We start from the raw sequence: 24,132 nt of genomic DNA, 5'->3' as shown, positions 1-24,132 counted from the left end.
GAGTCAGAAAGTACGTCTTTTTTTAAGGTTGGTGTTCACATTGACTTTGAGTATTTCGATGCTGTATACTCAGCTGTCCTTGCAGTATGTCATGTCTTGGGTGTCTAAGACTTCTCTTCCACACTGGAAGTCCTGAGCTCAGCCCTCAGTGCTCTCAGCCCCAGAGGAGGGCAGTTGAACTAACTGAACAGTCACAGAGCTGGGAGTTACCAGTTACCCTTGAAGCGTAACAAAGCAGGGGAAAACCTAGGGACTTAAAACAACAGTGATTTACCCTTTTTCAGTGTTCTGTGCATTTATTGCTGAGGTGTAACTTTGGCTTCATGGGAGTCATCTGAGGACACTCCTCTGCCCTGATTCCTTTTAGGGGGAGAAGCAAGAGAGTTGTCTTTTGGAACAGAAAAACCAGTCTGAGGAAGAAACAAGAACTCCTTGCTCTGCCTTTAAGGCCCTACAGGACAGGCTATCCTGCCATCCTCAAGTTTGCCCTACTCCAGTGCCTTTGTACTTGCTGCTGTCTCTGCTTGCAGGGCTCTTTCCCTAGACCTTTGCACAGTTGGCATTTTTAAAGAAGTTTTATTTATTTTTTAGTAATTGCTATACCCAACATAGCTCAGACTCACAAGAGTCACATGCTTTTCTGACTGAGCTAACCAGGTGCCCCTGTGCAGTTGGCATTTTTTTTTTAATCAGTTAGAGCTTAGTAAAGTGTCATCCTCTCTTCTAGGACCTTTCTTGTTCCTCCATCCTACCTTACTCTACACTTTCCTGGGGTAGTCCCTGTCAGTTCACTGTGTTTAATTACTCTTGCTCATTTGTTTGTTCTCTTGTTTATTTATGTCTCTGCCTCTACAATGCAAATTTCCTGAGAGCAGGACCTTTATCTGTCTTGCTTTTCACTGTATTCTTGGTGCCTAGAAAAATCCCTAGTATAAAAGGAAGGAACAAAACGTCATTTGTTGAATGGATGATGAATTGTTCATGCACCGAGGGGGGAGGAAGGATGACTGGATGAGGCACAGAGGATTTCTGAGGCAGTGAAACTACTCTTGATGAGTGCATTATGGTGGATACATATCATACACATTTGTCCAGACCCACTGAGTGTACGGCACAGGATTGAACCCCAATATAAACTGGACTTGGGGCAATTGTGGTGTGTCAGTGTAGGTTTAGTGTACCCTGCTCCTCTCTTGTGCAGGATGTTGGGGGAACTCTCTGTACCTCCCTCTCAATTTTTCTGTGAACCTAAGGCTGCACTAAAAAAGAAAGGTGGTTTTTTTTAATAGTGTACATTCATCAGAAGGAAGGCTGAACAGTATAGACGTGTATAAAATCCAAAGGATTACATCCAGGCCTCCTGAACCCCAGGCCCTTTCTGTTTATATCTGTGCCTTCTGTGTTGACTGACTGGGTGGCTGTGGTGCCTTTCATGGGAAAGATGAGATCGAGAGGAGGCATGGGGACATTGAGAGCTCTGCCTTAGACCTAGGGTGCCTAAGGCACCTCTCAGACCAGTGAGTGGGAAGTTGGCTTTCCACATCTGGATCTGGGCTGAGCTGGAGACCTCTGTTGAGGGGGCAGCAGCAACACATCATTGTTACTTCAAGCACAGGCCTGGGGGAGGTTCAGTCACAGGCTGTGGACACAAGAGAGGTGAGGAGAGTCTGGAGTGTCGGAGGTCAGTGAGGAGGAGAAGCCACAGCAGGAAAAGGGGTTCCTTTAGTGGGGGAAGCAACAGTTGTCTTTTGGAAACTGAAAAGGGACAGTAGGACACCAGGGGAGTAGGTCGAAGTGAAGCATGCATGGAAACCTGGGAAGGGCCATTAAGAAGGACAGAGAATTTCAGATAAATAAGGAATCCGTTTTCAGTATCAAGTTTCACTTGATCTGCTAAATCTGGTAGCCCAAAGCCAGGAGGAGAAGGCTGTGACATCCCTGTCAGCCTTTCCACAGTGGTGCTGTAAAGGCCAGGGAAGCCTGTGGACCTGTACTACTTAATGAGCCCCGAACCAGTTCCCCAGCTGGGAGTACTGTTGAGGCTGGACTGGCCCTTGTGGTTCTTACTGTCACAGGAAGTGCCTCAGCAAAACCCATCAGAGAATTGTGAAGAACAAGCTTTCTTACAGATCCTGGGGGGACACTGCATGCCTCAGGCCCACACAGCCACACAGTGTGGTCTCAGGTAGAGAGAGGGAGGGGGTGAGGACATAGGGCCAGCCTTTCCTTGGGTGGGATAACTAGGGTTTCATGGGTTTACTGTTTATCAGATGCTTTAAAACCCAAGAGCAAGAATCAGGATGAGGGAGGAGAAGTGGGGTCTCTCAGGCGGTCAGTGATCTAGGTTACCTAGGATCTGCTAAAGGGGGAGCTCCGTGAGTGCTCCCAGCTCCGTAGCCTGGCTCTTGGGTGGTCTGCTAGTAGCTGTGTCATACAGCTGGGTTCACAGATGTCTTTGTCATGGCTGCTTTAGCAATCAAAGGCTTCATGTCTGGCACACACTACAGGGGAGTCTCAAGGAGCCTCAGGAGAAACAGAGTCAGCCCCAGAACCATTAACATAACCTTTATTCTAGAGTACTGAACACTGGAAGGGTCCCAAAGAGCATTCTAACTTGGAGAAGGAGGGTGGAGTGTTTTATGGGCTCTAGCAGGAAGGTATTGGTTAGAATTCCCCTAAACTTAGCAGGAAGAGGGCAGCCCCAGTCCAGCCAGTTTCAGAAATGAGAGCACGCCATCGTTCTTGAGTGTCAGCAGCTCTTTCAGGCAGTCTGGACTTGATCAGGAGGGATGAAAGGAACAAGAGCTAAAGTCACATGTAGGAGGGGCTGGGGGCACACTGCAGGGGTAAGGATGTGGGGGAGGCCATGGTGGGCAGGTCTTAAATCCTTGAGAGTGTCTCATGCCATGCTGAGGTTTGGGGGAATTGTTTGGCATTGTGCAGGTGGCCTTGGCAAGGGCCACTTATGCAGGGATGAGATGGATGGCTGTTGAGCACAGGGGAAGGCCACAGAGACAGTGGGGATGTGTCTCTTTCATTGTGTTCTGGAGGGGAGGAGGAAATGGGGTGCAAGCTAGAGGGTGGCTTGAGGGAGATTCTAGAACAAGGTCCTATTGTCAGCAGATGATCCTGGAGAGGTAAAGGGGAGAAACTGAAAAGGCAGGAGAGAGGAGACCTTTGTGAGCCCTGGTCCTTGCAAGAGCTGAGGTGGGCTCTGGGGCACAGATGAGAAGCTGGTGCTCCTCATGTCCTTTACTCTGTGTTTCCTCTGCTATGTGATGGGGGCAGTAATAGACCTTCTTGAGACTTGTGAGGCTAAGAGAGATGTGAAGGACCACTGCATTGGTCATGGGGAGCTGTGTCTATTATTATTATTATTATTATTATTTTAAGAAATTATGGATCTGGTACTTCAGGGACTCAGGGACCACCCTGCCCTGCTCTACTAATTGTCCTTCCTTCCTAGGTTTCCAGGGGAGCCACATAGCAGAGCAGAATGGGGACCTGAGACCCTATTGACAGTTTTTTATGTGGCTCCCAGTGATGCTCGTACTGGGGCTGTTCCTTCCTCTGTTACCTGCTTCCCTGCTATCACCAGGCCTTCCATGGAAGCCTGGCTCACTTTACCAGGACTGCTGTACAGACTGTGATGGATTTAAAGAGAGTGGTTGGTTTGCCTCAAGGGTTCAGGCTTTGAGGGTTTAGGGCAAGAAAGCCACTGGGAAAGTAGAACAGGGGTCTTAGTCCTAACGAATGACCTGGGTCTGGACCAGCCAGGTGAGGGTGGCTCCTTTTGACCGCAGGGGATCAGGATGGGCGAGTCAGGGTGGGCCTTGTAACCTGCTGTGCAAGAGGAGCAGACCTTTCCCATCCCACTGCTGGGCTGCTACAAAGCCTTTAGGAAGATGGAGTCATGCTGCAGTAAGTTGTTCCCATTGTTTGTTTGTTTGTTTTTGTTTGTTGTGGGTTCTTGCCTTTTTGAGCTGAGCAAAGCCTGCCTTGGCCCAAGTTCTGTAGGCTTGTGTGTGTGTGTGGAAGGTTTCTACCTTCTAAAGTGTCCCTGAAGACGTGAGGCCTCCCCTGCGCCCTGTTTACTCACTGCTAACTCAGACTGTCCTCACAGGCCCAGTGTCTCTGCTGACTTTAAGAAACCTGCTGCACACAGTGCTGGGGCCCTGTCCCCTGATAATGGTGGCCTTGGGCTGCTTGTGGCTACAGGTTAAAACATCGACTTGTCCCTGCTGAGTTCTTCCGTCCGCTCTTCCTGCCTATAAAATCCTGTGGAAAAGGCTTTACCAGCACCTGGGTGGACTATCAAGGATGACATGAGAAGCCATGAAAATTACATCCATTATATATGGACAAGTATATACATTTTATTAAATAAAACAAGCCAGGGTCTATAACCTTGACTAAAAAAAATAGCATGCATGAGTTTGTGTGTATGTTTGTGTACATTGGAAAGATACACACTAGATTTAGTGTTAATTATTGGGTGGGGCAGTAAAATTGTTGATTTAAATTTCCATATTTATACCTTTTTTGTGATTTCTAAATTGCATTTCTTAGGAACACATTAGTTTTGTATTAAAAAACAATGAGGCGATTTTTATTTTGGAGCAGAATAGGTGGATCGTGGCGGTCATATCGTCAGATTGGACACAGCAGTGAGTTGGTCCCACAGCCTGGCTGAACATGAGTACACTAATGTCGGGCTGATGAAACCAGACATGAATAAATGAGAGCATGACTTTACTGATCTAAATTGCCAAGTAATCAGACACTATTGTTTAGGACTGTGCTCCTAGGCACTCCTGTTTAGGACGACACTCATAGTTGGTAACACTAAGGAAGAAATGAAACGTCAGCTGAGGAGTGGTTCTCTCCAGTTTGGACAGTGGTTATCTGTGATAAGGAATAGAAGCTGTTACTGGACAGGGGCTCAGAGAGTTTGGGAAGCTGTAGTCTGCCTCTTGACCTTATTCCATAAATAATTCATGAATATTTTTTATGGACATCCAAATCACGTACCATAAAATTCACCCCTTCAAAATGTATAATTCAGGAGAACAGAAATACATGTTCATACAAAGACTTGCATACATATGTTCATAGCAGTATTATTTGTAATAGCCAACAAGTAAAAAAAAACGTTCAGGGGCGCCTGGGTGGCTCAGTGGGTTAAAGCCTCTGCCTTCGGCTCAGATCATCATCCCAGGGTCCTGGGATCAAGCCCTGTGTCGGGTTCTCTGCTCAGTGGGGAGCCTGCATCCTTCTCTCTCTGCCTGCCTCTCTGCCTACTTGTGATCTCTGTCTGTCAAATAAATCAATAAAATCTTTAAAAAGTTCAAATGTCCATCACCTAATGAATAGGCAAACACAATGTGGTCTGTTCATACAGTGGAATATATTTCACTGGTATATGAAACTTTGTTCCTATATATAGCTCTGTGCTCTCCTACTTTGTGCTCCTACTGTCATACAAATTACATATTTAGTTACCGTGTACCCATGTGTAGTGATTTGTCATTATTGAGTTATGCAGTTGTCTTTGAATTAGAGGAGAGAAAAAAGAGTTACTAATAAAATCGCAGAGAGAGTCAATTATCATATGGTTTCACTTATTTGTGGAGCATAAGAAATAGCATGGAGGACATGGGGAGATAGAGAGGAGAAGGGAGTTGGGGGAAATTGGAAGGGGAGGTGAACGATGAGAGACTATGGACTCTGAAAAAGAATCTGAGGGTTTTGAAGGGGTGGGGGGTGGGAGGTCGGGGTACCAGGTGGTGGGTATTATAGAGGGCACGGCTTGCATGGAGCACTGGGTGTGGTGAAAAAATAATGAATACTGTTTTTCTGAAAATAAATAAATTGAAAAAAAATAAATAAAGGTGAAAAAAAAATTTTTTTTAATTTTTAAATTATTTATTTTATTTTATATCATCATGATACATGTACTCTTTAATCCCTATCACCTGTGTTCCCCAACGCCCTACTTACATCCCCTCTGGTGACCCTCAGTCTGTTCTTTAGAGTTCAGACTCTATTGCTTGGTTTGTCTCTTTCCCCATCTTTTCTTCCCCTTATATTTATGTGTTTTTTTCTTAAATTCCACATATGAGTGAAATCATATGGTATTTGTCTTTCTCTGACTTACTTCACTCAGCATAGTACCTTGTAGCTCCATGCACGTCATTGTAGATGGCAAGATTTCATTCTTTCCATGGTTAAATAATATCCCAGTGTGTGTGTATCTTGCTTCTTTACCCATTCATCAGTCGATGAACACTTGGGCTGTTTCCACATCTTGGCTGAAGTAAATAATGTTATAAACATAGGGCTGCATGTATCCCTTTGAATTAGTATTTCTGTATTCTTTGGGTGAATACCCAAGAGTAGAATTACCAGATCATATGGTAGTTCTATTTTTAACTTTTTGATGAACCTCCATACTATTTCTTTTTTTTTTTTTTCAATTTATTTATTTTCAGAAAAACAGTATTCATTATTCTTTCACCACACCCAGTGCTCCATGCAAGCCATGCCCTCTATAATACCCACCACCTGGTACCCCAACCTCCCACCCCCCCCCGCCACTTCAAACCCCTCAGACTGTTTTTCAGAGTCCATAGTCTCTCATGGTTCACCTCCCCTTCCAATTTACCCAAATTCCCTACTCCTCTCTAACGCCCCTTGTCCTCCATGCTATTTGTTATGTTCCACAAATAAGTGAAACCATATGATAATTGACTCTCTCTGCTTGACTTATTTCACTCAGCATAATCTCTTCCAGTCCCGTCCATGTTGCTACAAAAGTTGGGTATTCATCCTTTCTGATGGAGGCATAATACTCCATAGTGTATATGGACCACATCTTCCTTATCCATTCATCCGTTGAAGGGCATCTTGGTTCTTTCCATAGTTTGGCGACTGTGGCCATTGCTGCTATAAACATTGGGGTACAGATGGCCCTTCTTTTCACGACATCTGTGTCTTTGGGGTAAATACCCAGGAGTGCAATGGCAGGGTCATAGGGAAGCTCTATTTTTTAATTTCTTGAGGAATCTCCACACTGTTCTCCAAATAGGCTGCACCAACTTGCATTCCCACCAACAGTGTAAGAGGGTTCCCCTTTCTCCACATGCTCTCCAACACATGTTGTTTCCTGTGTTGTTAATTTTGGCCATTCTAACTGGTGTAAGGTGATATCTCAATGTGGTTTTAATTTGAATCTCCCTGAGGGCTAATGATGATGAGCATTTTTTCATGTGTCTGATAGCCATTTGTATGTCTTGATTGGAGAAGTGTCTGTTCATATCTTCTGCCCATTTTTTGATGTGTTTGTCTGTTTCGTGTGGGTTGAGTTTGAGGAGTTCATTATAGATCCTGGATATCAACCTTTGGTCTGTACTGTCATTTGCAAATATCTTCTCCCATTCCGTGGGTTGCCTCTTTGTTTTGTTGACTGTTTCCTTTGCTGTGCAGAAGCTTTTGATTTTGATGAAGTCCCAGAAGTTTATTTTCGCTTTTGTTTCCTTTGCCTTTGGAGACGTATCTTGAAAGAAGTTGCTGTGGCTGATATCAAAGAGATTACTGCCTATGTTCTCCTCTAAGATTCTGATGGATTCCTGTCTCACGTTGAGGTCTTTTATCCATTTTGAGTTGATCTTTGTGTACGGTGTAAGAGAATGGTCGAGTTTCATTCTTCTACATATAGCTGTCCAGTTTTCCCAGCACCATTTCTTGAAGAGACTGTCTTTTTTCCACTGTATATTTTTTCCTGTTTTGTCGAAGATTAATTGACCATAGAGTTGAGGGTCCATATCTGGGCTCTCTACTCTGTTCCACTGGTCTATGTGTCTGTTTTTATGCCAGTACCATGCTGTCTTGGTGATCACAGCTTTGTAATAAAGCTTGAAATCAGGTAAGGTGATGCTGCCAGCTTTATTTTTGTTTTTCAACATTTCCTTAGCGATTCGGGGTCTCTTCTGAGTCCATACAAATTTTAGGATTATTTGCTCCAGCTCTTTGAAGAATGCCGGTGGAATTTTGATCGGAATGGCATTAAAAGTATAGATTGCTCTAGGCAGTATAGACATTTTAACAATGTTTATTCTTCCGATCCAAGAGCATGGAATGGTCTTGGATCGGAAGAAATCGATTCCATTTACTCTAGCACCAAGAACCATAAGATACCTTGGAATAAACCTAACTAAAGAGGTAAAGGAGCTGTACTTGAGGAACTATAGAACACTCATGAAAGAAATTGAAGAAGACACAAAAAGATGGCAGTCTTATTCTTTAAGCACTTTGAGTACGTCATCCTGCTGCCTCTGGCCTCCATGATTTCTGATGAGAAGGAAGCTGTTAATCTTCTTGAGGAGTCCTGGCCCATGAAGAGTAGACTCCTCCCTGCTTTTAAGATTCTCTGAAAAACAATCTGAGGGGTTTGAAGTGGCGGGGTGGGGGGTGGGAGGTTGGGGTACCAGGTGGTGGGTATTATAGAGGGCACAGCTTGCATGGAGCACTGGGTGTGGTGAAACAATAATGAATACTGTTTTTCTGAAAATAAATAAATTGGAAAAAAAAAAGATTCTCTGTGTTTGACTGTTTGATTATGGTATGTCTTGGCATGGATTTCTAAATTTATTCTACTTGGAATTTGTTGAGTTTCTTGACTATGGAAATTTTTCTGATCATGTTTGGAAAGGTTTGGCCCCTTCTGTCTTCAGATACTCTTTTGGACCCCTTTACTCTCCCTTATCCCTTCCTGAGACTCCTGTTAGGCAAATGTTGGTTTGCTTGATGACGTCCCACAGGCCTCTGAGGATTTGTTCTTTTTTCTTCATCCTGTTTCTTTCTGTTCTTCAGATTGGATAATCCATGCTGATTTATCTTTCTGTTCAGTGGTTTCTTATTCTCCCTGCTCAGATCAGCTGTTGTGCTCCTTGAGGGAATTTTACAGTTTGGCTGTTAAATTTTACAACTCCAGAATTTCTATTTGGTTCTTTTAAAACGTTTTTATCTCTTTATTGATATTCTCTATTTGGTTAGACCTCCTTTTCATACTTCCTTTGGTTCTTCAGGCATGGTTCCTTAAATTCTTTGTACATATTAAAAATAGCCAATTTAAAGTTTTTGTCTAGTTAGTCCAATGTCTGGGCTTCCTCAGGATATTTTTTTATTAATTGCTTTCTTCCCTGTGCATAGGTCATAGTATCATGTTTTCTTGCATGTCTCCTATTTTTTGTTGAAAACCGGACATTTAAAATTCTATAACATGGGGCGCCTGGTTGGCTCAGTTGGTTAAATGTCCAACTGTTGGTTTCATGATCTCAGGGTCCTCGGATTGAGCCCCACATTGGCCTCTTTGCTCAGTGGAGAGCCTACTTCTCCCTCTTCCTCTGCCTGCTGCTCCCCCTACTTGAGCGCGCGCTCTCTCTCTCGTGTGTGTATGTGTGTCAAATAAATAAATAAAATCTTTTATAAAAATTTCATAATGTGACAACTCTAGAAATTAGATTCTCCCCTCTGCTCAAGGTTTCTTAGTGACTTTAATGAGTGACTTCTTTAGTTTGTATTCTGGGTTGTACAGGGCCACTGAAGTCTCTGCTTGTGGTCAGGTAACGCTTGGCTAGAGATCTCCTTGAATGCCCTATGTGGAACTGCTGAACCTCCCTGTCTTTGCCTGGAGGCTCTGTGTGCACGTTGGGGCACATCTTCAGCACAGAGCCTGGGAGGGGACAGTTCTGCCTCAGCCCTCACTTACTGCTCCTGCAGAGCCTCTAGAGCAGCTGGAGGGTAGAGCTTCAGGCCTTTTCAGCTATTTCCTGAGCAGATGCCCAGCTCAGTAAGAGTGGCCTTCTAGATCCCAGGAAGTTTTAGAAACTTTGCAGAATTTTCACAGACATCTCAGCAGCTTTTCCTTTTAGGCTTTTTGGTTGGTGTATTATTTACCCCAGCTATTACCCGCTACCTCAGGCAGCTGTGGAGTTCCTGTAATTGTTTTCAAGAAATGTCTCCCAGGGAAGGGGCTTTTTACACTGAGTAAATTATGAGTCCAGTGAAATACAGATAGTTTGTAAGTGGCAGTTTCCAGTAAACCACCTGCTAGGTCAAAGGAGGACAATTTTTTGAGAATGAGACTTTGAAAGATCTTGAGCCCATTCTGTTCTCTCTGGGCTGTTGGTTTTTAAGGCTGCTGCAGAACCAGAGAGCAGGGGGTGGGACTAAGGCACAGTTAAAACATCATGAATACCCATGTTGCTGTTCTTGCTAAAGATTCAGCATTTTTTTCTTGAATAGATGCTCCTTGCATTGCTGCAAGCCTTTGATTAATTTCCAGAGTTCTGAAAAAGTGGATTTTGACAGTTTTTGCTAGCTTTCTTGTTCTTTTATGGAGGAGAGAATTTTCAGTTCCCTATATCACCAGTTTTGCTGACTCTAATTCATAAATACTTAGTGCTATCTTTTATAATGTATTTTTTTCCCCTCAAACATATGCATATTAAATTAAAAAAAACTTTAAATTGGGGTTGCAGGAGACCATGTGGAGCAGTCGCTGAGTGAGGGGCTGCTGGACAGAAGGGCTTGAGGGCTTACCGGGCATCAGCCCCAGAGGGGTCAGGAACTCTACCAAACAGTTCCTGTTGCTTTGTGTCTTCCAGGTTACAGCTGCCAGGGGCTCAGTTCTGCTCACATGGATGGGACAGAGACCCGGCAGCGTCGGCCAGAGGAACTGGTTCTGCCACACACTCTCAGTCCTGGAAGACTCCCTGCAGCCTCAGAAGATGGACCTCTGAGTGTGCCTGAGAGCCAAAGGGCAGTCTCTAAACCACTGGGGGCTGAGCTCAGCAGGGAGACTGCCTTATCCATTGGCCTTCAGGTGATAGTCCCCTTCGTGTTTGCTGGACTGGGACTCTCTGGGGCTGGTGTACTTTTGAACTATTTCCAGGTAAGAGGGAACTAAATGGTAATAGTGCTGTTGGTGGCATTGTTGAATGTTGTCCCTAAAGTTGAGTCCAGCTTGAGGGACAAGGGGCAGGGCCTTCTCTTCTCAAATACCATTTTTCTACAAATTTCACAGGATTCTTTTAGTTACTGGTGATGGAGACTAAATTTAACTCAGGTTAAGCCTAAAACAGACAATTTATTAACCCCTGTAATTGGAATATCTAAAGGGTCATGCCGCTTTTCTAACAGCACACAGGAGAAGAATGAGGCACAAACAAGTCAGCTCTAAGAGAGAAGGAGCAGGGGATGATAGCTGGAAGGGCTGTCTTCCCAAACAACTCCTCAGTCCCTCATTTATTAGATACATGATAGCAACAAAGGAGAAGGAAAGGTTATACAATAGCCATATGCCTAGTAGGTAAACAAGAAGGAATGTGAGACATATATGATGGTCACAAGTCTTAGGGGTAAAGGAGGTAAACAAGAAGAGGAGTAAGGTGCGTCTGGTCTGGCAGCAAGGATTTGTAGTTTTGCAAGCGCACTTAAAGGGATTACCTTAACAGCAGGCTTTCTCTGAGGCAGGGGAGACAACAAAAAAGGGAAGCAGGCAGTGTTCCACCCTGAGCAAGCCTGGCATCCCCAGCTGCTCAGCTTCAAGGACATGTATCATCCCTTCCACCAGAGGCCTGCTACTAGTACCTGTTTTTCTCAAGGTCTTCTTTAAGCATGCTTGCATCACCAATACAACTCCTCATTAGTTAAAGTTATATTTTAAGCAGTATATTATTCTGAGGGACAGTTACAGAGTTAGATTTTAGCCTCAGCATGATCCAGGTGCTTAAATGATATCATTATGCTGGCTTTTTCTCTGTCACTCAACTATGTTTTATTTTCAGGCAGAATTCTGTACCTAGAGGTGAGGATGGCCCTTGGCAGTTAATCCTTGGTATATGTGTTATTAGAAAAAAGAGAGACCTCTTTGTCAATGTCCACATCAGTCTCTGAACATTGATTCTGATGTCAGGTGTCCACTCCTGGTCCAGTCACTGTTCCCTGAGGGAGGACATTCTCTGCTTGGCTAGCCTGACTCTCAAGTATTAATAACTCTTTGAGGGAGGCAGGGTTCTTTGATTTGCAACCCTACTGGAATGCCACATAGTGGGGAGCTGGGAGTCACCCATCAGACAAAAAAGTTACCAATGTGCCATGCCTTGCCTGTTCTGCTACTGTCAGAGCCCTTTGTCTATCCTCCCTGAAAAAGCATAATCCAAAGAATATTCTAAGTAACGACTGGTCAGATCTCTCCTATCAGCAGAGAACAAGGATTGTCTCGAGTGGGGCAGACTGAGAGAAGCAGGCTGCCCTGTCTGACAGCTCCCAGCCTGTGCCTCACTCTGCACTCCAGGGGCTCTGGGAAGGGGTGGTGGTGGTGGAGGGGTCTCTGTGTCTGGGAACATGGGCCCTGCCCCTCACTCATTCAAGTCCCAGTTCTGCCATGTAGCTGTAAGGCTGGTGGTTTAAAATTATTTTTAAACCAACACTAAAATCAGATTTCATGTAAAAGTCTGAATTTCTGTTTTCTCTTGAAAACCTGGCAACTCTTAACAATGTTGGATCCATATTCTCTTAGGGCTGCAGTCAGTGGTTGCTGTTCCCTCCAGGTGGCTGTATTCTCTGGTTTGCCACGTGCCCACCACTCCCTCTTATGACCCCATCCTACTTCACGCCATGATCTGCCTGGCCCTGCCCCAGTCTGGGGTTCTCAAAGACCCTTCCAATACCCTGCTGTCTAGTTTTTCACAACATCACAACACCAGTGACCAGCTCCACTCCAAAGATCCACCTAGAACTTGTCAGGCCCCAGGATGAGCTTCTCCTACCCTGGAGTCCCTATCCAGTCGGATTCAGCCCCATTCCCCATGTTTTGTCTCTCTCTGACCTCCAGACCCCTCAGCTCTCTCCTTTCTCCCAGTGACCTGGTACCCTCTGGCCCTACATCTTTCCTTAATCCATGGTCGGTTAGCATTGCCGTAACCTCTGGAGCACCTCAATGCCTGGCTTCCATAACCCAGAGATTTCCTCTCCACCCCACTCCTGCCTCCTGCCACTGCCTCGTCACTGGCTTCATTACTTTGGGTCCTCCTCCCTACATTCCATGCTCTATACCAGTGATATTCAGAGTCTGTTGTATCGAGGGTACCTGCCAATGTGTTGTCACTGAGCGTGTATCCCATACACTCAAATGCATGCACACTTCACACATACATATTTATAGAGCCGTTCATAGACCTCAGCTCCTGTACATATACACATTGGTTCTACAGACACACACACACACATAAATTTATAAATTACATAGGGAGAGGCAGTATCATAGTGAATTGAACTGCTTAAGAGCCCAGACTCTGGAGCTACTCTTAACTGGATTTGAGTCCAACCTTTGTTGCTTACACAAGTTGCTCTTTGTTCCCTGTTTGCTCTTCTGTAAATTAGAGTTGACCCCACAAGGTTGTTGAGAGGACTCTGAAGTGCTGGTCACAGTGCCAAGCATTAGAAGGCACCTAGTGAAAGTTAACTGCTGTTGTTGCTGTTGTCACTGATAATCTGTCTCATGCAGTTCTGGGCCAGTTTCCAAGAACTTACATAAAATTTGCAACTCAAGAGGATAAAGATTAGGCAGAAATATCCATTCTGGAGTTTCTTTCACGTATTCATTAGACCCATAAAAGGGTCATGGACCAGCTGCCATGTCAGGGGGACCTCCATGATGCAGATCTGAATTTTAAAATCCGCGTTGGTTAACTGTGGAATAAAATACAGACTCCACAAACTGGTATCCAGGCATCCTTGGTTTGTTCCCCTTGGCTGAATCAGTTAGGATGGTTTCAGCCACAAATATCAGAAAGCGCACCTAGAATGGATTAAATCAGAAGGAAATATGTCATGTCCCAAAATGGAATTTCCAAGATAGGGTAATTCTGGGTTTGGGAAGTGTTATCATCACCAGCCAACGATGCCTCCAAGGAAACAGGACCTTTCCAAGTTCCTGCCAGACAGCACCCAAAGTTGGCTTTGTCCTACAGCCAGCCACATCACATTCAGAGGGAGAAGAATGGGTTATGTGTTCTGGTTCCTCCTTCTTAAGCACAGGGAACCATTCCTAGGTGCTCCCAACAGAATTCCCCAACTTCTTATTGGCAGATTTGAGGCACACCCCACTTTGGCACCAAAAATTGGCAAAGGGAATGGAATGACCTTGATTGGTTTGGTCTGCTTGAAGTGAGAAGTGTAGGTCCCCTGCACTGTGGGGGAGGAAGATGGGTTCCTGCGTACAGTTGGAATCTGTGGGGAAGGCTGGAAAAGGGCAGTGGTGCCACGCTGGCTCAGGGCGGCTGAGGCTCCAGTCCTGCAGCTTTGTGGTGCTGGCTTTAGTCTCAGCTGCATGGTAGCCTCCAGCCTTACTGAGACTGTCCCCTTCCTGTGCCTGCCCTCCCACCAACCCCAGGTAAAAAGGCCTCCCAATATCCTTCCTGCCCTGTTTCATATAGGCAGTCTTTCATGGAGCCTTTCCTGAGGCGCCGGCCCCTCTGGCATTCACCTTTACAGACGATGGGATATTTGCCATTTCCTTTTATCTTGTACATTAATCTGGTGTCTCCTTGGTTTGAATGTGAACTCCCTGAGAATAGAGGCTACACCTTTTTTTTTTTTTTTAAATTTTATTTTTGTAGAAAAAGTAAAATATCCATGTGGTTCAGGGTTCAAAAGTTTCACCAGTGTGAGACTAGGCTCCCCAGTCTACACAGAGGGAACCAGTGGGGCCCAGTTGGCTATGTCTTCTCCTAAAGATGAACAAGTATCTATATCTGTTCATCTGCTTCTGTATATTTTTCTCTTTTTTCAAGTTTTAGCATATGCAAACTATTGAGGATCTTGCTTTTTTCTCTGTACAGTATGTACAATATTCTCTGTATAGTATATTCGCTACAAAATATATTCCTTTTACAATATTATTTATAGGTATATTAAGAGTTTACTTTTTTAAATGGTTATTTAGTGTTCCATTATACAAATACACCAGAATTTATTTAGCCATTTCTCTTCTGATGTACTTTTCAATTTAATTTAATAGTTTGCTAGGGCTACCATAACAGAGTACCACAGACTAGGTGGCTGAAATGTCAGAGACTTTTTTCACACAATTCTGGAGACTGGAAGTTCAAAATCAAGGTGCCCTCAGGGTTGATTTCTCTCAAGGCCCCTCTCAGTGTGCAGATGGCCACCTTCTCCCTGTGACCTCACATGGTCATCCCTCTATGCATGTCTGCATTCAAATTGTCCTTTTCTTGTAAGGACACCAGTTTTATTAGATTAAGACCCACCCTTATGCCTCATTTTAATTTAATACCTTTTTAAAGGCCCAATTTTTTGGCACCAAATGCAGTGATATTCTGAAGTATGGGCTGCTTCTGAAGTATGGGTTGTGGCAAGAAAGGGCGGGGAAGGTTTAGAACTTCAGTTTGGGGGAGGGGACACGATTCCGCTCATAACAACGACTTAAAATGGTATTACTAACAAAAGCTGCAGTGAATCATCTTGACATTTCCTAGACACCTGAGTAAATGAGTAGGATAAATTGTTGTAAGTAGAAGTTTCTGGGTCAAAAGTGGCATGCATTTGTCCATGACTTGGGCAGATATCCTCAATCAAAAACCTCCCAAAACGTGAGTCCAGGGCCAGGTGGCTTCCCAGGGGAATTCTACCAAATATTTAAAGAAGAAATTATATCTATTCTATTGAAGCTGTTCCAAAAAATAGAGATGGAAGGAAAAGTTCCAAACTCAGTCTGTGAGGCCAGCATTACTGTGAGTCCCAGACCAGGCAAAGACCCCATCAAAAAGGAGAATTTCAGACCAATATCCCTGATGAATATGGATGCAAAAATTCTCAAAAAAATACTAAGCAATAGGATCCAACAGTACATTAAAAGGATTATTCACCACAACCAAGTGGTATTTATTCCTAGGGTGTAAGTTTTAAAATCCACAAATCAATCATTGTGATAGAGCCCATTAATAAAAGGCAAGAACCATATGATATTCTCAATTGATGCAGAAAAAGCATTTGACAAAATACTAATCTTTTCCTGATTAAAATAGTCTTTTCCTGATTAAAACTCTTCAGAGTATACATGGAACATTGTTCAATATTCCTTCACCACCAAAAGAAAAATCCCTGTTTCCCAGCACTTGGCAACATGGTTTATTATCAAATCCTTTGATCTTTCACAATCCGATAGATGGAAAATTGCATTGCATTGTACACTGTCTTAGTTTCTATTACTATGTAACACAACATCGTAAAATCTAGCAGCTTAAAATGGCACTCACGTATTACTTTATGGGTGCTGTGGCCAAGAATCCAGGTTAGTGGATTTCCTGCTGCCAGGTCTCTCAGGAGGCAGCAGTTGAGATTCTAGACCATGGCCATGGCATCTTCCCAATGTGCTCACGTGGTTGTGGGAGGGTTTTAGCTCCTGGCAGATTGTTGGACGCAGGGTCTCAGTTCCTCACTGCCTATCACCCACAGGCCGCCTTTAGTACTTTCCCTGCTGAACGTGTCCCACGTGGCAGCTTCATCAAAGCATGTGGTGCAAGAAGGAAACAGTCTGTTAGCAAGTCACACGAACCATTGCCTTTGGTAACCTCACCACAGAAGAACTTTTCTTCTTTTGGATGGAAGCAAGTCACTGAGTTCAGCCTATGTTCAAGGGTGGGGGGGGGATTACACCGAGAGTCAGTACAGAAGGTATTGGGGGCCATTGTTGAGGTCCCTTGTGGTGTAATTCGCATTTTTTACATTAACAAGTAAAGTTGAATATCTTTGGATATTTGCTTCTCTTCTCTGCCCATATTTGTATGGAGTGGTTATCCTTTTTCTTATTGATACCTAAGGGTTCTTTATAGGTAGGGAAATTGGCTCTTTGTGATATGGATTACAAACATGTTTCTTATTTTTCTTTTTTTCCAATTTATTTCTTTTCAGAAAAACATTATTCATTATTTTTTCACCACACCCAGTGCTCCATGCAAGCCGTGCCCTCTATAATACCCACCACCTGGTACCCCAACCTCCCACCCCCCCCGCCACTTCAAACCCCTCAGACTGTTTTTCAGAGTCCATAGTCTCTCATGGTTCTTATTTTTCTATTTCTCTTTTGACTTTGCTTTTACTTTTGGCCCCGCATACACACACACACACACACACACACACACGTGTGTGTGTGTGTATAATATAATAAAATTTATATTTATATGTGTATGTGTACATGTATATATTTTATGTAGTAAATGTGTATATTTTATATGTATATTTTATGTAGACTAATACTCTTTCTTTTAAGGCTCCAAGCTCGTCTTTTCCTTAGAAACAGAAGCTCTCATATAGCTCTCCAGCCCCCTGGGTGCCCACACAGGCCAGCATATATTACAGGGTTTGGGAATATATGAAGAAGAGAAAAACCCATTCTTTGTGATGAGTCTGATCTCTTTGCATTACATATAGCATAAATTCAAACTGGTGGTCTGCAGAGTGGTCAGGAACCTTGGGCTCTGTGGAAGTGGGTGGGGGTAAAGAGGAGGGACTGTCTGGCAGGGATCCTGCCTTAGCCAAGAAAGCCAGGAGGGCAAGGGGCTAATGGGAGGGGAGAAGCAATAGGGTGGAGAGTTCTGTGAGTGAAGGGATTCAAGCCTGGATTGAGTATCACAGGGGCTGAGGCCAGCCTGTTGCCTCCCCCTGGTGAGGGAAGATTGCCATCCTAGGGTTACAGGGTGGCTGAACATGTGGCACCCAGCCCTGGACTGTTGAGAAATACTGCAGGTTATTAATCACATGTACTCCTAGTCTGAGAGAGGGAGTGGGTGCTGTGCAGGGCTCTCAGGAGGGAGTGCTTGGGAGCAGAGAAAAGCTGTAGAGGCTGTGGGAAGCCCTGGGTGGTATCAAAATGGTGGGGGAGCCCCTGGCTTCTACGGGAGGCCGTGACTGGCATGTTCACAGGGACCTGGCAGGGAAGTAGATAAAGCCCACTATGCGAGGATAAGAAGGAACCATCCCTTTGATAAGAAGGGCTGTGAGAACAGCAGGGTGGGACTTGTGGTTAGGCTACTCTGGACCCTCCCGCTTTGTGCCAGGTCACAGCAGCACATAGTGCTGCTAGTTTGAGGCCTCACACCACATTGACCCTGTGATGGCTTGATACCAGCTTAAATCCTGGTGGTGACTGGGACTTCTAGGGAGTGGGCAAAGTGCCTCCCAAGCAAGTGAAGTGGCCCCTTGACCTGAAGGGAGAGGGCCCCATGGGGAACTTATAGGGGCTCCCTATTGCAGCCAATAATGGCAATGCTTTTACTGGGCCTGTGTTGTGGGTGCAGGGAGCATGTCTCACCAGGAGCAGGAATCCAGATTAGAGTCAGTGCCAGGGGAGGGGGACAAGATGGCGGGGTACTAGGAAGAGGCGTCTTTTCAGCTGGTACCCCAAAGTGAGCTGATTACCTACCAAAGAACTCTGATCACCCATGAAATCAGCCTGAGATCAGAATTATACACGTCTGGATCTCTACAGGGGCAGAAGACGCCAGTGAGCAGGTAAAGCGGAATGGGAACAGCGGACTGATATCGGAAGATAAACAAAAGGGGGAGGGAGCCACCAGAGGCGACCGGTGCAAAAGTAATACCCCGATACGAGCGAGAGTGCCCTGCGTCTGGGGATCAGCATTAACTCGGAGACTGGTTGAAAGCACTCCAAAAGAGCAAAGGATCGCGGGGGCAAACTGTGGGAATCGGGGTGGCTAGGGACAGGGGCTTGAGTCCCCGGTCCCAGACGGCCTCCCCGGCGCGGAGGCAGAGAGAGTGCGGCGGAGAAACCGGCTCCTGGTCCCTAAGCCGCCAGCGTGCCCCAGAGCGCGGGGTTCCGGCTCCTGTGAGGGGATGGGAGCTGCGCCGGTCTGCAGAACGCGCGCTAGCCCTACCACAAAGCTTGAGATGCGCGTGCACGTCGCTCCAGCTCTCCTGGGTTTCTAAGGCCCTGGGGCGCTTCTTGACCCGGGCCATTGTTTCAAAGTCTAAGCATCGCGCCCGCGAAACTCTTCCCCGGACAGAGGCGCGCAAAAGCCCAGCCTGCGGCTTACGGACCAGCGCCCCGTTCTCAGTGCCCCAGACGCGCGCCCGACCCACAGCCGCCTCTGAAAAGAGGTGCGCGCAAGCCGGGCACTCCCAGCCCGGGCCAGCGGCAAAATCTCAGTGTGCGATCGCTGCTTGGAACCTCTCTGGCGGTCAGGAGCTCCCAGACAGCCGCCACTGCCTTGGCTTTGGGGACGAGCAAAAGATCCTGCGCCCCCAGGGTCTGCAACTTGGAACCTGCACTGCCAGCATCCAAGGGGGAATTTATTCAGCTTCTGCACCCAGACTGAGGCTTCTCTCTGAGACGGAGATCAGGAAGTGTTCCAGGGTGCACCTTGACTGCACCAGAGTTGATACATCCAGCTACATCTGTTCAGTCTTCTCCCACCAAAATGACTAGGAGGAGGAATGCCCAACAGAAGAAAAATACAGAGGATGGACCTTCCGCAACAGAGCTAACGGCTATCAACATAGACAATATGTCGGAAAGAGAATTCAGGCTAACAATTATCCAGGCAATAGCTAGGTTGGAGAAAGCCATGGATGACCAAACAGAATTGATTAGAGCCGAACTGAAAGCGACCAGACAGGATGTTCACAATGTTAGGGCGGAGCTTAAAGCTACCAGGGAGGAGGTCCACAATGCTCTCAATGAGTTCCAATCCAATCTAAACTCTCTCAAAGCTAGGGTAACTGAGACAGAAGATAGAATTAGTGATCTAGAGTCAGTGCCAGGTTAATCAACCTCCCACCCTTGACTGGGGGATCATCTGATACCTTGTAGCTTAAATAGGAGTTGTTGGAGAAGAACAGTGTGCCTTTCAATCCCACTGGCTGCTCAGGGTCTGCAGGGGAGGTGGGAGTTTACTGAACCCTTCCTGTGGAGCAAGAATTGTGTATCCTGTGTATCCAGGAGGGCCTGGCCATGATCTGTAAGTTGGAACAACAAGGAGGACAAGGGGTGTCCCAGTGACACCTTGATTGTGGCCTTACTGCCTATGGAGACAGCTGTGACTGACTTTGACTTGTATTTGGGGTGTCTCTGAGGCAAGAGTGCCCCAAGTTCTTCCTTATCCTGAAAGGGACAACTCAGACAGTGCCTCTGGAGTTGGTGAGGGGTGCAGATGGGGACATTTGCTGGCCAGGGCATCCAGTGTTAAATGGCATTCTAAAGTTTGGCCACTTTTGCTGACTGTTGGGTGGGTTGTGTCCTTTATTAGAGACATAAACATTCCACTGAGCTCTGTCATGTAGTACAGTGGTCACACCACCCATAAAGTATACAGACTACATTGCTGTTCACTCAGCTGGTGTTGCGGGGGCTCCCTGCACAGCCAAGGGGACCAGGGGAGGGGTGACCTCCTCTGGCGTGGGTGGCATTTGGCAAGGAACAGCAGGGGAGACCTCTTCCTGGAGATGGCGCATGTCAGGGGGACCAGATTTGACTCTATCCTGCATTGAGGAAGCCTCAATAACTATGTTTCCCAAGGCTCAATGGGCAGCTGGGTATGGAGGGTCACAGGCCAGGGTGTGTGAAAGCCTCTCTTTCCAGGATAGCCCAGTGTGTGGCCAGCAGTTGCCTTTTGGTTGGTGTATAGTGTAGGCAAGGAAGGTATTTTCTTTCATCTAAAGGCCTTGAGCACTGTGTATCCATATGGATATATAGTCCAGAGACTAGGAAGCATAAGAGGAGGTTGCTAAAGATTTTTTAGTGAAGAGGTATTTGAAGGCACTGATGGGAATGCCTGACTTTATTTATTTTTTTAAAGATTTTATTTATTTATTAGGGAAAGATAGAAAGAGCACAGAGAAAGAGGGAGAAATGGATTCCCCGCTGAGCAGAGAGCCTGTTGCAGGGCTCCATCCCAGGACCCCAAGATCATGACCTGAACCGAAGGCAGATGCTTAACCGACTGAGCCAGCCAGGCACCCCATGCCTGTTGACTTTAATTTGGGCAGATTCTAGGGCCTTTTGTTGGAGGTATCCATTCAAGGTAGGCTTCTTTGCAAAAGAGCATAAATGGGTATAAGTAAAATGTGTAGATGAGCACTGTGTTGCCTCTGGAATCCAAAAAGGGCTAAAAGATTTTGGGCTGGTATTACCAGTGTGTGTGCTGAGAGGTCAGTAGCTGTTTTCTGACAGTGTAAAGGATGGAGTTGCTCTGGGTTTACCAAAATAATTTTCATGAATTTGCCAGGGTGGCTGGCTTTGCCCTACCTGTGGAACCATGGCCCATCTTCTCTTTGTGAGCTCCTTTCTGAGTATTTGGATGTCCTTAATGAATGTGTCACATGAGCCTCTCTGGAGGAAGACATCATAATGTGATGTCAGACCTGTGCTCCTTGAGAAAGGCACAAGCAGTTAAGACATTGTCTGCAAAAATTGTGCATGGCAGAGCTGGCACGGCACCCTGTGAGTAGCTTGGAAAAGTCTACTGTGTCCATTCAGAGTTGAAGGTCAGCTGCACCTAAGAGGTGGTTGAAATAGGCACTGAATAGAACACAAGCCAGATCTACTGGTTGCTGATTGGGTGGGGTCAGTAATCTCAGTAACATTGGGTGGGGGCCTCAGAGGATGGAACCAGAGCATTAAGATTGTGGTCATGCACTCTGAGGCACCTTATATTCTTTCCAGGTTTAAAAACAGGCCAAATTAGACCTGAAAGAAGCAGTGGGGGTAATCACTCCTTCACCAAGTAGGTCTTGTATGATCAATTTCAATCCTTGAAGACCCTGTGTTAGCTTACACTGGACTGTGTTAACTGTTTTAGCTCCATAAATGGGGGGGGTTGTTCATGAGATCTTATTTTGGCTATTTAATTGATAAATCAGACTAAGTGGCAGGAGTGTCATAGAGCTCTTGCCAGATACAGACTGCCCCCCCCCACCAAAGGTACCTCCTACTGGGATATGGCCAGTTGGCAGTAATTCTTGACTTGGTGATGGAGGAGGTGGCTGTGCCCAGGAGAGACAGTGAGTAGAACACAGAGCAGGCTAACACACAAGCTGGCCAGCAGTTCACAGCTCCATCCCAGGCAGCCCTGGTCATGTCAGCAGATACTTAGCAAAGAGCAGCTGTTGAAAGCTGACCAGGGTTGGGTTGTCCTACTCCTGATGCCAACTGTTGGAATCACCTCCTTCTGACTCCAGCGGTGATGGAGGGGTTCCACCATAGCATTATGGAGATGGCCCAAACACATGATGACCCCAACACTGAACAAAGGAAATCCCTGAGTTTATCAGTCACACGTACTCACTACCTGGGGGAGGAGGACACTGCCTACCACCCAGAGACACACCGTGTTGCACTGGGGAGCAGAGTGAACTGCCAGGAGCTCCAGGAGGCCGTCTTTGTAGTAACAGTAAAAGAAGGTGCCCCTGGTTCCCATGGGAAGGTGTGGGCTGGCAGGAACTAAAACCCCCTGCTCAGGAATAAGCAGGGGTCCCCTTGATAAGGAGGGTTGCTTGATTAGAGGACCTTGTCTGTTGGAGCAGAGTGGAGAAGAGAAGTTGCAGTTAGATCATTTGAGGCCCTCCTGGTTTCACCAGATGTCAAGACAGCAAATCTTCATTAATTTTAGGCCTTACAGCACTCAACCTATAGAAGGCTGATGGGGTTTCTTTTTTTCTTTTTGATTCTATGATTCTAATTATTTGTTCACTTGTTCACTCATTCATGCCATGCGCACGTGTGTGTGTGTGTGTGTGTGTGTGTGAGAGAGAGAGAGAGAGAGAGAGAGAGAGAGAAATAGACAGAGCAGCACTGTCCTGCATGCTACGGAGGAGCCAATAACCAGGCCCCACTCTCACAACATCACAGCCAAGCAGGGAAGGACAGACAGCAGATGCATAAGTCAGTGTTGGACAGCAGAAAGGGGTATGAAGACAATAGGCCAGCTGTGCCTCAGACTCAGAGGGCAAGGCAAAAGGAGGCCTGAGGGCTAGAGGCTAGAGTGAGGCCTGAGTGACAAAAGGGAGCTTCCTGGGGAGATCACGCCTGAGATTAGTTGGCCCCGGGTGGGAGGGCATGTTCTGGATCTCTTTTCACCTGTGTGTGGGTTCTGCCAGCCTCAGCAGAAGCAGGAAATATAGGAGAACCCCTCCTGTTACTGAAATGTAGTTGGCTTGAGCGCTGAGACCTTAACAAGATGGGGAAGAATTCAGGTCTTTTAAGCATGACCATTGGGTTCAGAACCAGCCCAGGCTCAAGGTGACCATGAAAAGAATAGGAGGCCATTTGGAAGGTGTGCTGCTGGGAAGATAACCAGTTCCAGCTGAAGAAACAGAAAGGAAAGCTAAGAATGGTGGTGTGCATTCCAAAACCCTCTGCCCACCCTCTGCAGGCGCTCCTAATTGTGCTACAAAGACACAACCCTCAAAATTGAGGGTATTGGAATGGGTGAGGGATTCATGCTGCAGGCCTGGGGATCCTGATTCATTGATCCGTGCCTGGGTCTGAGTTGCAGGTTTCAGGTCGTTCTGATGGCAGAATAGACTGAAAACCATTGATGGTGTCCCATCCCTCATGATTAGAAGTTAGAGGCCCAAACGGGCAGGGACTTGTTCAGGGTCACCCAGAAATCACCTGATGTTTAACCCGGATTCTACCCCACGGCCTAGCATAGCCCCAGAATCTAGCTCAAGCTCTTTGAGATTTTCTACTGTGCTACTGAGCTATTTTTAAAATCACAGTCTTAATTTTCTGGATTGTGACCTAATAAACCAGGTTGACAGATTTTGTTCTCAAATAGCACAGGAAAGTGTTTCGTGTAATGACATCTTTTATTTATTTTTGGTGACAGTTTATGTTTTGATGATTATGAAAGCAAGTGATCACAATAGAATACAGAAAATTATACAATAAAAGTCACTTTTTAAAAAGATTATTTATTATTTGACAGAGACACAGCGAGAGAGGGAACACAAGCAGGGGAAGTGGGAGAGGGAGAAGCAGGCTTCTCACTGTCACTTTTAACTCTACCATTCAGAAGCAGTCACTTT

General features: G+C 45.8%; 1 protein-coding gene across 3 annotated transcripts in view; it reads left to right on the top strand.

Moving 5' to 3' along the window:
- SLC41A3 (solute carrier family 41 member 3) overlaps positions 1-24,132 on the top strand; it is a 150,623-nt gene that overhangs the window by 2,508 nt on the left and 123,983 nt on the right. For 2 of the 3 annotated variants that reach the window (XM_044252857.1, XM_044252854.1), the window contains one exon: positions 10,668-10,954. In XM_044252857.1, coding sequence (XP_044108792.1) covers positions 10,700-10,954 — 255 coding nt within the window. In that variant the 5' untranslated portion in view covers positions 10,668-10,699. The remainder of the gene's footprint in view (positions 1-10,667; positions 10,955-24,132) is intronic. The other variant, XM_044252856.1, reaches the window with a different exon arrangement.

This window comes from Neovison vison, chromosome 6 (assembly GCF_020171115.1).
Source record: "Neovison vison isolate M4711 chromosome 6, ASM_NN_V1, whole genome shotgun sequence".
In the NCBI taxonomy this organism is placed as follows: Eukaryota; Metazoa; Chordata; class Mammalia; order Carnivora; family Mustelidae; genus Neogale; species Neogale vison.
This window is presented reverse-complemented; position numbering and strand designations above follow the sequence as displayed.